Source organism: Larus michahellis, chromosome 9, assembly GCF_964199755.1.
Source record: "Larus michahellis chromosome 9, bLarMic1.1, whole genome shotgun sequence".
NCBI classification, from domain to species: domain Eukaryota; kingdom Metazoa; phylum Chordata; class Aves; order Charadriiformes; family Laridae; genus Larus; species Larus michahellis.
In genome coordinates this window covers 15843348-15861442 of record NC_133904.1, presented here as the reverse complement: position 1 = coordinate 15861442, position 18095 = coordinate 15843348, and the positions used below count along the sequence as shown (strand labels likewise).

The 18095-nt window shown below is 36.0% G+C and overlaps 1 protein-coding gene across 5 annotated transcripts in view; it reads right to left on the bottom strand.

Annotated features, from left to right (window-relative positions):
• CGNL1 (cingulin like 1) overlaps positions 1-18095 on the bottom strand; it is a 66622-nt gene that overhangs the window by 23354 nt on the left and 25173 nt on the right. For all 5 annotated transcript variants that reach the window (XM_074601863.1, XM_074601861.1, XM_074601864.1 and 2 more), the window contains 2 exons: positions 3476-3682; positions 3049-3153 (listed from right to left, as the gene is read on the bottom strand). In XM_074601863.1, the coding sequence (XP_074457964.1) occupies positions 3049-3153; positions 3476-3682 (312 nt within the window). The remainder of the gene's footprint in view (positions 1-3048; positions 3154-3475; positions 3683-18095) is intronic.

Here is an 18095-nt window from a genome sequence, read left to right as displayed (position 1 = left end):
ATTTTGCTATCATCTATCCCAATTCTGCAGATTCCTCAGCGCCTACCCTTTCAATATACTATGCTGAATTTCAATATTTGAAATTTGGCATGTCCTATAGGACAGCTTCAATAGTCAGCTCAAGTATAACCTCTAATTTGAGTCCCCTTCTCACACAAAAATCCTTAAGTACTTTGCAGTGGCATTGGCTGCCCTGGTAGTTACAGTGTAACCACAAGTCAACAGTTTGTCAGTTGCCAATTTACAGTCAATCTCTAGTGACAATTAATTACTTTGTGAAGAAGGTTAAGTGTTATTTCAGCACAAGTGAGGCTACCTCTACAGCAGTATTTCTCAATTTCAGGTTGGTGGACAGACAGTGGTCCAGAAGACAGGGAGCCATAAAATAACAATAGAACACACTCACATTTCCACATACTTGGAAAAGGGAAGAAAACAAAATGGGGGAAAACAAAAGTAGTAACTTGTTTTCATAGTTATCTGTAAGATTACTGCAATACTTCCCTTATTTTTCTAAACAATATTAGTTGAGCCATCTCTTTACAAAATTAATAATTTCCCTAAACTGATCACTGAAAATTAAGAATGTATTTCAACTTACAGTGCTCTGCAACACTAATTCTAGGTGCCTACCATTATTTACCACAATGAAACGATAAGTTTTATATTCTTACACCCAAGGAAAGGATCCTGTATTCTGATTGTTTAATTTAAAAAGCACAGAATACTGGCACTGCCATTCATAATTTTGGTATAATTGATATTTTAAAATATATTGCAGTACCATATATTCTATGGTTAAGGTGCATAATAATTATATTATTTCCTTCCCAAGAGAGTTCTCAAGAAACTTCCAGAAGTCTTCTCAATGTTGCAAAAATATTAAGACATATTTCATTTCTTGAAGCGGTAGACTACACAGAGGAGGCTACCCTAAATCAAAGATTGAAACACAGCATGAGACACTACAAAAAACACTACTTGCCTGACCATCCTTCAAGAAAATTTGAATATATACTGAGGTTGATTTCAGACAAAAGCATTAAAACAAATTGTCTATAATAATTAAGTGTATTCCAGCTGTAACTTTTCTAAGTAGAAATTTGGGACAGAGGAGGAATAGATTTGGCTATGTTTACAGTAACTCTTACAATTCTATTCATATCGTCATTGTCTTCCTTATGCTAGTCCACCATTAAAAGTAATTTGTATTATGTAAAAAGCAAGATGGGCCAGTCAGGAATTAAGTTTCCACTGTGATAAGCATTATTACTGTGCCAAAGTTTGCCATCTAAATTGTCAAAGGTAACACAAGGCCAAATGAGCCTACTGCACAACATTCATTTAAACAAGCAAAAATCTAAAGACAGAAAGGCTGAATTGTTCTAAACAAAGGGGACCGCTGATTACATCCTGACGTCTGTTAGGGCTCATATCTGGTGGACAAGAAGAGTGAAGAATCAGAAACAGGATTAAACTTGGTGTGCCAGAAATTAGACATAAGTTCTGAATAAAATGGCAAGACAGACTCTTCTATTTGTCACCTTTCCTAGATTTCTTTAATTTGAAGACCCAGCCCGGAGGCAGCATTCCTTGGTGTGATGCCCTGAAGGATGCATAAACAGGAAAGAAAGAACACACTTTTAAAACATTTTGACCCAAAGCTAATCAAGATGCAGGAGATGCATACGGTGCATTGATTCAGGAACACCACACCAGACCGCAATAGAAGGGAGTTCTTAGAGAACAGTGCTAAATGCAAGCCAGTGATGAGCAATGGGCCATCTATTGTGATTGTGCAGACTATCAGCAATACTTACAAGCAAATTTTGGAGAATCAGTGAGGTAGAACAGATAAACAGATTTAAAAAGGGAAAAATAACAACCGACCAAAAGCCTCAGATGAAACACTTATTCATGTAGTTACCAGGAACATGAGCTTAAAAACATAATTTTGTAGAAACAAAACTTCCTTAGTCATACTGTTAAAACCTTATATCCTTGAAGCACATTCCATTTTAAAGACGTTGCAGTATTTTCTTGTTGCTGTTATTTTTTTCTTTTTACCATTAATTAACTGAACCATAAGAACATGCCAGTTAATGCAATCTTCCCTTGATTTATAATCTGCTTGTAGCCAAGCTTCATTTTCAGATTTTCAGAACAGTGATGTAAAATTTGTGTTGAAGACAACACGGGAAAGCATCTGCTCCATTAAAAAAGGGCCACTAGCAATATACATGTAGCTCACTTTTGAGTCTGACTTGTTTGATAGAATCACTTAAAAACCTTGCTTCTAGAAGCAAAACAAAGAGAATTCTAAACTATCTGATATTGTAAAAATACATGCTTCTTTGGCACATGTAAAAGGTGAATTACAAAGAGAAAAGATTAGGTTTACAAGTTTTTCAGATACAGAATAAGATGTCAAGAAGAAATGTTTTAAGATTTATACACATATCTTTTCCTGGATACTGAGTAGTAAGGAGCAAGGCGAAAGAGGACTTCATGCAGAGTTTAAGAGGCGGCAAGTCCTAGTGACATGTGTTAAATTTCTCTGGTTTTGTGATGAAATATACCAGTTCCATGCAACATTTGGAAATAAGACAGGTTCATAAAAAATAAAGAGAAGCCAATTTTCCTGATATTTGTCTACTACCAATATTTTTATTTATATTCAAGTGCAGCTTTTTATTCTTTTATATGTAAATACCTACACACAACCAGTGTTGAATGCTCATTCAAAATAATCAATCAGATTTATAAAATCTTAGGCAGTTTATTTTGCTATTTGTGTCCCTGAAGATTTTGCTAGATCCAGGGAAGTAAAAAACAAACAAACAAAAAACCCTGCTATCCCAAGAAAACAATTTTAATTAGATGATGCTATGCTTTCAGGAAACATTTGAAGAGTTCAGTGAAGTCTGGAATTTAAAATGAAGGGTACGTCAAAAAGAGTGAGATGTTACTCTGCAGAAAGCAATGGTGAGCCAGGTAAAGAAACAGGAAATTTAAAATTTATATATTCCAAATTGCTCTTGTTCTTACCTGCATATCTTCTAGCTGGCTTTCCAAAGACCTTTTTAACACTACCAACTCTTTTGCCTCCTTTTCAGCATGTTTCAAAGCTTCTTCTAATTGTTGCTTCTCTTCCTGCAATGATACAATTTGATGCATTCAGAAATAGTGGCAAGGCCTTCAATCTGACAAGTAAACTGAGCTATAAAGTATGTTCACTCTGGCCTATCACTGCTCTCCACAGTTCTAAGCTGTGACTTGCTTTTACACTGGTTTTCACTGGAGAAATCTTCCCTATACATGTCAGCAAACTGCATCCTGCTTCTTGAAAACCTGCTGATTTTGCTTAGCCTTCCCAATGACATTGCTCATCCTCCTCTTTGTCAACTTTTGTTCTACAACGTATCCTTTGCAAACAGGAAGGAGGATACTTAAGGGGCTCATTTTCTCAACTTACCTCGTATCTCTTTATTTTTTCCTTCACTGAATTTTCTTCGCCTTTCATATTATCAATTTGTTTGTGTAACTCTTCAATTTTACTCTCTAGCTCACCAACTGTTCTCTTCAGCTGTTCATTTTCCCCAGTCAGCTCTTTGACTTGATTTTCTATACTATTTCGCACCTCTTGTGCAGCGATTCTTTCACTGGCAAGGACAGCAGCACTCTAGGGAAAACAGATTATGTCATGTTTTAAAAATAGTAATAATTGATGCTGTTTTCCAACAGAAGTGTCATATGGCACCTCAGCAAATACAGCTGGGATATAACATTAAAATGTCAACATTTAAACTTAAGTTTCTATACATTACAAACATGTATTTTTATTATTCATATTACTGTGGGAGAACACACAAGGAGCGTTTTTTTTTCCTCAGGCATACCTAAAAGTATGCTTAAAGTAACAACACCTGAACAGTCTCATGCTTGCCATCACATATTTTCACCTCAACATCTTTCTTTTTACTGCCTAAAAATACTTGCATTACAAAATCCCACTGCTAGGTAATTCCAAGTAATCTAAAAAGCTTAACAGACATCAAAAGCCACAGGGACCTTTAAGGAAGAACATATTGATGAAGAGTGTCTTCCATAGCAACACAAAATTTAGGCTGTCTCACCCACGGCTTATTCCAAGCACTAACATACAATACTCTACATCCATGCAACTATTTGTGGGACTGCAGAGTAAATCAACTTTGGGAACAGTATCAACTGTTAATATATATATACACATACATATAAATATAAAGAGATCTTGACACCAAAAGAAAAAAAAAAAGGGAGACTGGAAGTGGTATTGGTGCAGCTATACCTGCAAATCATACAGCCATGCTCGGGGCTGCGCTTATTTAGTAGAAGTTCTGCTTGGTTTCCAGTTCTGCCCAAGGATGGAAGGAGTTTAGTCACTGAGTTCAACTCATATTCAAAAAGATGTATTTTGTATTTTTTCAGAAACTTGTTAATAAACTACTCATCACAATTTATCCTATGTGGTGATAGATTTATTTTTTTTTGTCAGAGCAACTGGCTGCAGCATGTAACTTTTCAGAGCTAATCATCACCTTAGTCTCACCACTTACACTCTCTAAAACACCCTACGATTTATTGTGGAAACCATGAGTGGAAGTACGTGTCTATACTGTTATACTATTCATACTTTTATACTATAACACAGACCAGGTATGTACTTGTAAACATGTAACTTTACTTGTAAACATTTAATTTTACTCTGGAGTAAAGAGCTGGAAGGATTTAATCTTTGCTCTTCGTTGACTTGTCAGCCAGAATGCCCTCCAAAGAACACAAAAGAATACGAGATATAATTTGTGGTTCTTGCTCTGGGGCATTCAGGGTCTGATACAAAGCAAAACTCTGTACAAAGATCTGGTTCTCATGTATAGGCCCATTGCTTCCACATTAAGAGCTTAAGCAACAGTAGGAACACCAGAACAGGCGTACGAGTCAATCTAGACCAGTATTCTCTCCAGTGGCCATTGCTGATGTTTATGGACAAAAAGAAGAAGAATAACGATGCGGCAAATCTTTCCCCATTACACGCTCCCAGCACTCACTGTTTTTCCTCCATGAATGTATAATTCATTAATTTCTCTAATCCTTTTTGAATCCATTTATACCTTTGGCCTCTACATTGTCTGGTGACAATAGGTAATTACATATTAATTACTGAAGGATAATGTTTTTGCATGTGAAATTGTGTTTATCTGGGTGAGAACAGAAGAAATTCTACAGAGCAGTTTGGTAAGAAACTATTTTGTGAATATTTTATGAAAGCATGAAAATCACTTTTCAGTTATGCTGGTTTTGATTTTAGTTCCCAATTTTTGCCTCCCCACCCCCAAAAGGAATAAGGAAAGTTATATAAAAAGCTGTTTACAAAGTACACCCCTCACTAGACTGTTTTCTAGCAAGCAACAGCTTTAAAATCATGCAAATTAGTTTGATAAAGCGGTAACTCAGAAAACACTCAGACTGTCTACAGGGTCAATGAACTTATACAAAAACTGGCAGCATAAGCAGGCTGACAAGTTCTGGTCTTTTGAAAATACTGAAAAAACTTGTTCTTCTAAGTACACGACTAGTTCAAAGTTCTGAAATAAATCTCCATTGATGCTTCAAGTTCTCATATACTGAGATTATATTTTTATTTTTGCTTTTTGCATACAGCAAAGTTTTACTAATTAGCAAGCACTCCACCAGTGGCTCCTTTTTGTCTCATTTCCCGTTTCTGGAGCTGAGTGAAAGCAGCTGAGGCATGCTGGGGAGTTCAGGGAAAAGAATGTTGATTTGTCTGTTCTTTTTCATCCAACCGCCTACACAGGGCTGCAGAGTAAGAAAGGACTGCAGCAGACCAACACCGTACCTGAAGATTCTACTACCTCATCTGTCATGGTTTGCTCTACTTTTCCAATACAGGAAGCATTATTTACTTAGAAGTACATGCACACACACACACAAAATCAAACAAAGCCTCCAGATCTACATATATATATATATATAACCTAACAGGCTCAAAATTATGTTCAACCTACACTGATGCAGTCATATCTAGAGACCTGCTCCAGCCTACCTTTTGCTGTACGTATCTTAGGATACTGTTCCAGCCACTAAAATTAAATTAAATTGGTATTCTATCTCCTTTTTCACTATGTATTTCAGTAAGTTAGCAAGATGCTAGGTGACTATATATAAAAGGTAGAGAAGCATAAAGAGCGAGTTGCAAGCATTATCTTTATTAACCCAATTTAAAATCCTGGAAATAAATAGGGTACATAAGCAAAAACTACCTAAAGTTCAGGCTGCCTGAATGACCAGCACTTAACCAGATCTCCACAGGTCTCTGATGACCTTGGCATCATTACAAGGGTTACCCCATCACATGAACAAACTGTTCCCAAACAAATTTTCTAACATGCTAAGTACAAAATTCCTTTATTTCATCTGGAAGGGGTAGTATGTCTTAAAAAATAACATCAATAAATATATACACTCACACACACTTTTTCAAGATGGTAGGAACTCTCTTAGTATACACAGGGAGCTTTACTGTGTTGTAGTTGGAGAATGGGCATTTTTCTTACATATCTTCTGGGGAGAGTAGGAGAAATTTTCTTCTCAATGCACATTTCACTGTACACTATTGTTTCAACACCTTTTCAACTTGTTTCAGATAAGACTGAAAAGAAACACAGGAGTATCTATCCTGCCAGTTTACCTTATGTAATTGTACTATACACATAAGGCATGACAGATCACCTTCAGGATATCACTCAGAATGATATTAGAAAAAAACAATACACAAGTTTCTTCAATTTGATAGGGAAATTTAAACAAAGTCAAACCCCACAACTACAATTTAGATGTTCTTTGAGTAGAAAATGCACACACAGCATCACTTCTCCAAGAGTTGAATTACACAGCTAGGTTTAGATAGAAAAATAGCCTATATTAATTTATCCCCAGTGTAATTAATTGCATGCAGAACTCTTCACTGGCATAAACAAAGCTTCTGGATTATAATAGCTTTTGGCAATACATACCATATCCTGTAGCATATCGCCACAGAAAGTTAGGGTATCAAAAAACTCTGCGCCTTTTCCCTTCTCCTGTTCTCCACTGTTAGTCTTATTTGGCACCCCATGTTGCCTTCTACCAGCTCTTCTCTTGGGAAGACAGGTAAACATGATAGAAAAGAGCCTAGGTATCATTAGAAAGGACATGCAAAGGAATCAAGCACTGAAATGTAGATCTGACAGACCTTGTAGTGACACCATCAGGGGAGAACGCGGTGGAGAAAGATCCCTATCCATATATTGAGCAATTACATAAGGTTCAGGCCAGCAGCTATCAAATCATACATGGACACCTGCTGAAGCAGAAATAGATTGCTGCGTCCTTTGACTATGGAACCCTACCACACAGGCAGCGCACTCAACCAGCCCCAAGCAACCAGAAGGCAGTATTACTCACGTAGAGACCATACGTTAAATCTACCACTCTATCATTAGAGTTGGACCACTATATTCTACGTAAAATTCCCCTAAGAAAACATTCCAGTCAGTAGAAGATACGAAAACCACTGCACTGAAATTACAGAGAAATTACTATGTACATTGATAAATTCTGAATGCCAATTATTGCATTTCACAGGTTAAAACTGGAAGTGGCAACAGCATAGATAGTTTAAACTGTACAACAGATGGTATTTGCTAACAGCCAGCGGTAATCCTATTCTTTTTGGTTCTGTCTACATGAGCAAGAAGGCACAGCTTTCATTTAAAATTCAGTGACTGGCTCACACATTCAAAACAGGAGTTGAAAGCTGTTTGCAAAAGCATTGAATTAGAGTGGGTTAGAGTGATGAGGATGAAAGCAGAAAAACTGAACACTACAGGGGTACTAAGTACAAATGAGGAAAAAAGCCAGACAGGGAGAACTCAGATGTACAGATTGTGCTTTGGATCATATCCTTCATTCCACGCATAACTTATTTGTAATGGTGCTGTACATAAACAGCGTGAGTTAACAAAAGGTCCTTAAAGCTTAGACACTACATCAATTAATGACTCCTGTTGGTACCCATTCATAAATCCTTTACATTGCTACATTTAATATTAGGGGATGTTGGTAATGTTTTGGCAATCATTTTAACTAAGTTTATATAAATTTAACCCATGGTAACGGAACTGGGTAAAGGTCACAAAGTAATGATTTAAGCTGAATATGAAACATTAACAAACATGTTGTTAATATAACATGATCTTTAGTTCACAGAATTGTGGATCAACCTCTTCTGAGAGCTGAAATGAGATTATATACGTAGACATACAGAGCAGATAACAGATAAAACTGGTTAAACAAGATTCTTGAAAACAAGAGCTGGAATGAAATTCTGTATATTCAGACATATTTACCATAAAAAAAAACAACAAAACAAAACAAACAAACCACAAAAACCCCCAAACCTCCCAAAAAAGAGGGAAAAAAATTGTATCAAGCATTGAAGTGGGCTCTTTGATTCTCAACATATCTCAATTCCAAGACTGCAGTTTCTTCCCTATGATATATAAAATATTTGTTTCTTTTTATTCACACTTGCTAGTTGTGGCAGTATGTTTTAGTAAACCAAGTTTTTACAATATTATATTATGGATTTATATTTATGTAAAGTAAAAACCCTATAGCATTTTCCTTGTTATATTTGTTTGCCTGCATTTGCTTTGTCTTTCCTTCCAATTTGTCTGTCTTCAGTTTGTCTTCCAGGGCATTCAGTGCCTTCTATTCCCAGATTTCCATCCCTTCAATCTCTGAAGGAATAATACCTTTCTCTTAATACCCACATCCTTGCAGACTTCTTAAACATGCTCATACCTTCTTCTCATTTATTATTTTTTAATACATTATGCTTTCTCAAATTTTACCATGTTAAAACTCATTATTTAAGACTGAGCAAATCTTATCAGTAGACTTAAGATACAGAGATTTGCTAAAAGGAGCTGAAAAGGGGTTGCAAATTTCTGAAAAAAAGCTGAAAAAAGAAAATGAAGCCTGTCTAGAAGAAAACATATCTGTAATGATGAGGTCCCACAATTCAAAGTCCTCTGTGACTACTTGAAGATGAGCTCCTGCATTCTTACACTGTCATTGTGCCATACTGCAAATGTAGTAGCTTTACTTATTAGCCCAGCAGCAGACTCAAACCACCATGAATAAAACAAGTTATCAAATCCTAAAAGAAAGGTCCACCGCAAAAAATCAGTTTCTGACCACAAAAAAAAGATCATACATGCAGGAAAATAATCTATGGTGGTCAATAACCACTGATTTTTTTTAAATAGTTCTCATACATTTTAATTCTGAAGCTTAAAGGATTAGTCAATCAGCTTGAGAACAAGTCAAGAGTCTACAGTGAAACAGGCTGTAGAAATAAAGGAGTGCTGCAGAAATGAGTGACAGAGTAAGAGAAAAGATAGTTTCACAGCTAAGGTACTCAAATACAGCCCTAGAGAATCCGGACTCTATTCTTGTCTCTGCCAAAGAGCTTCTGAGGCAAGGTCACTCAACCAAAACTTTCCAGAGGGGATCAACAACCGCATGCTCCTTAATTTCCTTGATGCTTGATTTGAGACATAAGGGTTTGGTTTCCAAAGTCTTGAGTGCACAGTTGCAACTGAAGTCAGCAAAAATTGTACCCTAGATATATCATGGACTATATAATGGTTAATCTTATGTTAACCTAGGCACCTCAATTTGAACATGCACAACTAATGGATCCTTTAGACAATAATCTCTCTACCTCTTACTTTCCTAGACTTAATATGGGGAATAACGTTACTCATAAACTTGCAGCTATGCTGTGAAAAGGAATTAAAGCTTGTGAAATAATCAATATAATTCTTTCTTCAGAAGTTTTTAATAGTACGTACTGAGTGCAGGAACAGACCAAAGTCTGAAAGACATTGGTAAATGAAATATTCTAACATTGTGTTTAACTGAGTACAAAGCTATTTTTAACTCTTAACAGATGGATGAGAAGAAAGTGGAGAATGCATGCATGTATATATGTGTACTATTTGATTTGTTACATACACCCAATTTATAAATTTTAACCTAGCGCAGGTCTGCTTATATGAGCCCACATACTTACAGATGCTGAGTTCATATGCATGTGGCATTTACTCTTCAGCTTTGGGCCTAAGGAAGTTATTCTCCAGAAGGGAACTTCAGCAGTGAAATTCAATTCCCTCACTTCTCATCCTGCTCCTTCAGGCGTTTTGCCTAACAAGAAATGAATCTAATAAAGTCTGGGTTTGTGTCCTTGCATATAGTTGTATACGTGTCCAGAAATATTTAAAAATATATTAAAATTAATCAAGACCAGGTTTAAATAAAGCAATAAATACTGTTCAAACTCCTTTGGTGCAGAAATCTCGGTAAAGCAAATACTTTTATATGCTACTCTACTCTCAATTTTGGTGCAAGCAGTGAACCGATTTAAAGTATGGGAGATGAAGCTCAGTTAGTACAAAAGGCTTCAAAATCCTTTCCACTACCCATTATTGCGTAAACTCAAAGCAACTGGACAGAACACACAAACAGGGTCCTCCAGATGCAAATGAAATATTCTATTCCAACCCGAATACAGCAAAAAACCTCTTGGATAGGAATGCAGAAAATGTTCTATGGCTCCACACCTTTTTTTTACCACACCCTCAACACTGGCAAAGAAATGAGAGTGGTTGTGTAACTGATTATTAAAAAATGGTTTTGGCTGACTTCAGTGATTCAGCTGGTGAAATTCCCCTTTGGCAGTGACTATACAGTACGGGACCTTTAGAGTCCTTTTAAAAAATACAGGAAGAGCTAATGCGAGGGGAAGCTAAGTATCTCATTCACAGTTTATTAGTATTGTTAAACTTTGGCTAGATTCTACATTTATTCAGCACAACTCAGACAGTTTTTCTAAAAGCCTTCACATTTCCTTTCAGAATCAAGTTCAGCTGAGTAAAACTGAATTCAACCAATTAACTGTTTGTTCTTTAATTGCCATACTTTAAATACAAATCTAAAGAATAAATCTCCATTCCAAATGAGCTAGAGCACAAATAGACATTTTTTTAATGAAAGTAACACACTTTCAAATAGTCTTTCCATACTCATACTTGTGGAATCAAAGCAAATGACATGATAATCTTCCAAAACCTTCTGAATAGAAGGGAATTGTGTGGCTGCTCACTTCATTCTGTTCCTGGTGTAGAACATTTAAGGTATCAAGGAAGACACTGTCTGCTAAAACCAACTCTGAAGTCTCATGGGCCACCTTTTCAGGTTGATGCTAGACTAGTTGTTTAACTTCTTGAACTACAAGTAAAAAGTTTCATGTGGCTTCAGGGATTCAGATCTACCCCGCTCCCTCACACAATCCTGAGGGGATAGCAGTGATGGAGATATCAAATCCCTTTCTATTGTCTTTTCCTCTCCTTTTTGTATATAAACAAAACATGTTTAAATAAAACAACTAGACACTGATTTCCCTAGGTAACATGCAGGTGATTTCCAAAGAAAGAAAAAACCAAAACCAACCTATACGCAAAGACTGACACCCAAGGACAAATGACAAACACCCTGAGTCTCAACATAGGGACAGCCCTTTAATTGTAATCCTTATTAGCTCTTCAGTCAAGAGAGCTTCTGAAATCAGTATTATTCAGGTATAGTCATCTAGCATTCAAAGCTCATGAATGCAAATAACAGGTCTCTATTTCTGTTTGTAGTTCTGGTATTTTTCCCCACTGTGTACCTTTAGGCAATTGTAACTTCAGACACTATTTCTCAAAGCAGTTGGAAGCCCTGGGATGAATGACACAGTAACACTGGATAGCATGGATAATAAGATCTCATACCTCTAAAAAAGGAATGTGAGAACTCCTTAAAAGCAAAAATAGAGTGTTAGGCTACCAACTCCCCTGCCTGCCCCCCACCCCAACCAAACAAAAACCCCCAAGCTTCTTGAAAGAGACTAAACAGCTTTACTTACTGCTTTTCTACCTTACGCTGATTATATTAATTCTTTCCATTATCTCAAAATGAGGCCTAGCCTACTTTAACACATGGCTATGCCTTTGGAAGTTAACTATCATTAGTTACCTATTAAAAGGGTCAGTGTTTTTTTATCTCTCAGTGAGGTATGCTGCAACTAACCTGAATCCTCAGCTCTACTTCAAGAGATTATTCAGTAAGCAACTGCACAAATTTACAAGCAAGTCAGACTGTCTTTCCTTCCACTTCAACCAGAGCTATTCTATTAACTGGTTAAAAATCATTCACTTATGACAGTTTGGAGACAAGACTTGTTTTCTTGCAAGGCCATTTTCACTGATCTAAACAGTATCATATCCTTAATATTATTTCCAAAACTATTTAGGTTTTCATTTATGAGATGTAATGAAAGATTTAAATGTCTACCTTTTAAAATGGAGAATTTACCTCTTTTTTTACACAGAGCATATTAAACAAAATTTCCCAATATAGGCACGACCTAACATTTAAACAGTTATAAAATCCAGAGCCAGGGAAGTATTAACCTCTCAACCAGTAGCTATATCAATGTCATATTATCCTCCCAGCTATGTACCATGACATGCTGAGACTGGCTTATACTAACAGTTTTTTCAAGGTCAGAAGTTGTTGCAAAGACTAGAGTAAAATATTAACTAGTTCTGTGTTCATATTGTACCCTACTGAATTGACTTACACAGTCAAACACTTCACACACATACACTAACATACACTTTCATAAGACAAACCACCTGAACATACATATAGTGTCTTGTACTGATAAGGATTAGAGATCCTTCTGATAGTATTAGAGATGCATCTGACTGCACAGGCTCTTGCCCACTTTCAGAAACAAAACAAAAAAAAACCCCACAAACAACTCCCCCTTCCCAACCCAGGCTAAGTTAAATAGTCCTGCTGAATAAGGCTCGCAATGGTGAAATGACTATTACAGATAAAACAGATAGCTGGTTGGGTTTTTTTGTCTTGTTTAGATGTGGTCAAATCCAACTTAAATAGAACTTTGCAGGACAGTTTTTCTCAGAGGCTTTCTTGACTCTACATACAGTATAAAAACCACTCAGTTGTAGTTTCATGGTACTGTCTGCATCCAAACACACACATGTCCCCACTAAATAAATGGAGGAGTAAATTGTATGGAAATGAAAGACCAGAGGAGCTGGAGCATAAAAGGTTGCTTTTAGCACCAAAGACAAAATCACCAAATTACTTCTTCAGTGAGCTTTAGAGGCATGTTTTTATTCTTGTTGACAACACAGCTAATATTCCATAATTTGTTTGGTATTATATTAAATGGGTGTCTGAAAATATGCATGATGCTATTACCAAACAACTTCCTTTCCATGCACAGAACGGACACTTACAGCAAAACAAATCAAATCTGTCTCCCAGATTTTCCATATACAGTTTTAAAATATGTGTTTCCAATAATGATGTCTATTTAAGTAGCACCCGCAGCCTTCCTTCCACTGTCACGCTTCGGTCTGTGCACCATCCCTCTCTTTACCCCAGTCCATCTGTGTTTGTAGGACCACACTGGGAATCAATCAAAAACATACCAGGATTTTAGAAGGCTGGTAAAGGAGGGCAGAAAATGAAAGGGGGGGCAGGGGGAGTCAGGTCATGAAAGAGGAAACATTGACTTGGACCAGTCACTCCACTATTCTTTCATTAGATTAGTTACCAACCAGCTTCTACAACTGAAACAAAAAAAAGTGTTATTTCAGCATGGCAAAGGCTGCCTCAGGCAAGCAGAGGAAAGAAAAAACCCACCAGTGGCATCTGAAATCCTGGTTCATCTTCTCTAAATCTTTTCCAGTTGTTGTGTATCTTGTTTGAGGTGAACAGGCTAGGCTCAGACACAGCATTCATGATGCACATTCAGATGACTTATGGACATACGTATACAAGAGTATAATGACATTCTTATGCCCAAGTAATTCCTATAATATAATTTGTTTCTTTTACTGCTATCAAGACGATGTTTTTGTAGAGCTATTTATTATAACCCCAAGATTTCACCTTAGAGGGGCACAAGTTAGTTAGGATCCTATTGTTATTTTCCATATATATAATTTTACAGTTATATAAATTAAATTTGTCTCTCACTTTATGTACCAAAGTGTCTTTGCGATGCTTCACAATCAGTTATGTCTTCACTTTACGCTGAGTAACTTGGGTAACCACTGTTTGGTTGTTGTACAACATTATTCCAAAATAGGTTCTCAGAGTATACTAAGTTTAGTTATGTTTCATTTTACATTTAAACTATATATGCCAAGCCATTTCTACAAGAAAGGCATACACAGTACATACCAGTATCATTTACAATGCTAGAGTGGTTTTTGTTAAGTTTCTCTATGTGGAACATTTTTATTAGCTTTGAAGAAGAAATATATTATCAGATTAGGTAGAGAAAGGTATAATATTCTCTTTCACTTCAGAGTTATTACAGGTCTGTGCTAGATTCACCTAAATTCACAATCAATTCATACAAATGGGAAAAGAATAAAACCAAAGCCTATTCTCATCTGCAATGCTCAAAATTTTATATTGTTTTCTTATTTTAAAGGAAGACACTTTTAGTTCATAAAATGTGCAGAAGGAAACCACTGTCTTTTGTTGTTCCTACTGCTTACTCTGGTAAAATTCCTTCTTCTCTTTAATCATATCACGTGTCTTAATACATACATTACAGTTAAAGCTTACATGACCACAAACTTCATTGCGTTCTTAAATGTGTTGATAAATGAATCAGCTTCTAAACTCTGAGTGTCTGTTTTATCATTTTGAGGACAAGGCCAGAAGCCTGATGAACCGTAAATAAATCAGTCAAGGTCAGGCTTAGATAAGCCTCTTCATAATGGGATGATTACAGCTTTTTCTGAACGACAAAATTTGTGCAGACTGCTTCTCAAAACAGACATAAATTTGGGTGCTGCACAGTTTACAACTGCACTCCCAAGTTGACACAATTTCAGTGGAATTTGAACAGTACTAGCTGCAATTTGCTACAACCTTTTACCTACAGTATTACATTCCAAAAGCTATTTCCAAATTTTACTGAAACAGTGGCACTTCATCTACAGTGACAGAGCACTTATGGTTAAGTAGTACAATTCTGGCCTCTTGTGTTGTAGGGTCAGATTAAATAATATAAATTTTTGTACTACATTAAAACATAAAAAAATTCATATTCATTTCTGCTCTAGCACTGGTGGTGACAGAGAAATCCATTTTTAATTAGAAAGATGTTTATTATTAAATTAAAGGTAATTATTACCCCACAGAGATATGTTATAGAGAAGTGAAACTTTTACTATTGTTAAATGGAAAAAGTATGGTCTCAGCAATGAAGTTAAGAACAATCACAGCCATCTCAAGACCACCACAAGCAAAAGATATAATAGAAAAATGAGTTTAAAAGGTAAACTGTAGCAAAAAAATTAATATCTTCATATCTGCAGCTTTATCTAATGATCTCTGTTTAAAAAAACCAAGAAAACCCCAACCTACCACCACATCAGTGAGCCTGAGAACAGAATCGCACATAACATAATAACCCCGCTCTGTTCTTCCATCACATAACCTTGAGTATGTTTCTAACATGATTTCAAAACAGTTCTATGTGCTATTCTAATCACACCAACTAAACGCACTCAACATTACTTGCCAACCTACCTGAAGTCTCCGGCAGCTGAAAAATTCTGTTGATTTAACACTGGCACAAAAATTACTTCCTTTCTCCCTGCAAAAATTTCCTTCGGCCTAATACCTATCACAAAACACCTTTTTCAGTGTACCAATTTGAATGATATAGAAGAAACATATGAACTAACAACCTTTTACATACAGACTCCAATATACCCTGATCTATCAAACATCATTATCCATATTTTCTGTATGGTAAACCACTGTTACAGCATTTACACACCAGTTTTCCTCATTAAATACAACAGAATGGCCCTTTCCACTAATCTTTGATGTGAATTTCTTGTATCCCTCCAGCCAATATAAATCTTTCCAGCTTGCAATAATATTTAAAAAAATATTTAACAGTCAAGCAGCTTCAATTGTATAACACATGATTTTCACACACACTGTTGGGTATTCTAGATTAACTATAAAACCAATAATTAATATCATAAGTAAGATCACAGCAGATCACTCATCTAACTCCCTGCAGAGACTGGCTATACTTCCCTGATAGATGATATATCAAACTCAACAACTAATCTCAGCCAGCAGGCATAGCAATAATGCTAAGCTTCAAAAAAAAAAAAAAAAAAATCATTAAGGGTACTAATACCAGCCAGATTGGGGGGGGACACCAACACACAAACACAAAAAAAGCCCACATTCCAATTAAGCACGATAAAAGTTTTACTTAAAATAAAACCAACAAAAATCACTTGAAGTAAAATTGGAAGAGGATAACTGGTGCTTAGAGCAACACTAATTAATTAAATTTCACTTTTGAACCTCTTATTAAATTTACTATTAGATAGACTATGTCACGCAAGTAAATAAATGCTATTTATAACTATCTCTAAGCCACAGCAACCTAGTCATAGAGCCATTTCCCAGACTGTGTTATTGTTATGCCAAACAGACTACTCTTTCATTTCTTGTCAGTCGTAATTACAGTTCCATAATTGAAATACAGTGAATTACCATGCAGTAGCTCTGAAAGATGGTTCACTGAGGTTAAGCTGTCACTACAATTATTGTATAATAAAAAATGATAATTTAAATGTTCTACTTTTCTCTCAAAGAAAAAAATGAATTCACAGTTCAAGCAGCTCAGATGAGTCAAATATCTTCATGATGATGTAAACAACGAGAAACAACACATTTAAGTAAAGCCCAACAATCTCAAGTAGAAGTCCTAGGCTGCATAAACAAACCAGTGTATATAAACTTTTCTAACCATTGAAGAAAACTGCACATTTAAAAACAATCCTTTAAAAGAATACTCTTTATCAGAATTCAATCATACAATATCTATCCATCATCTTCCATACATGCTCCTATTTTGCTCATAAACATATAAAGCTTGGGAAACTTCTTTCACGTTTCAAGCTTAATTTTAATGCAGTTCTACATTATGTTTTTGGCCACGACTAGTAGGATAACCACAACTCATCTAACACCAACGAGGTACGGGTAAAAGATAAAAATTAGCATGGACATTTCTAAGCATAAAACTGGGCCTACAAAATTTTGACTTACATTGGTTAAGCACAGTTTGCCTTTAGACATTTTCTCAAATATTTGACAGAAATAAAATGAGGGAAGAGGATATGAAAAAGACACAAATAACTGGCATTGTAAAATCGTAAAAATAACACTTAAAATTTTATAAGAGCTGTTCCCTTACAAAAAAAAAAAATCTTTCAATAAATTCTTAGCTGCTGTTTCTACAAAGATAACTTCACAAAGGACATCTTCTGGAAAACAGTAACAGATAATGCACAGCTGAAAACTCTTCCTCTTCTCCCCCTCACAAAGACTTCCTACTGATGCTGGAAGAGGCAATTCGTTCAGTTCTGTTTTCCTCCTGCCTGCTTCCAGACACCCACTCCCTGCTGTTTCCCTTGTGCTGGCACTCATTTGACCATTCAGTAAACAAGATAAGCTCAATAAATGAAAAGGACACAAAATAAAACAACAAACCCTAGTAGTAAGTAGTTCAAGGAACAAGATGGGACAATGTAACTAGGGAAAAGGAGGTGACACAAGTAGCTGAAGGTAAGAAAAGTAGGCTGCAAAGAACTGTGGAGAACTGCTAGAAGCTCCAAAACTGTAATTTCAACAGCATCACTGGCAAAGCACACTGACAGTCTTCACGGCATCCTTAAAGTTTCAGTGATTCCATTTAACCCAAGACAACCAAATGGTCCTCTGTAGTATACACCGATCTCCCTTTTAAAGTTTGCAATGAAGCAAACATAGTAAATAACTGCTTGAAGAAACAGCCA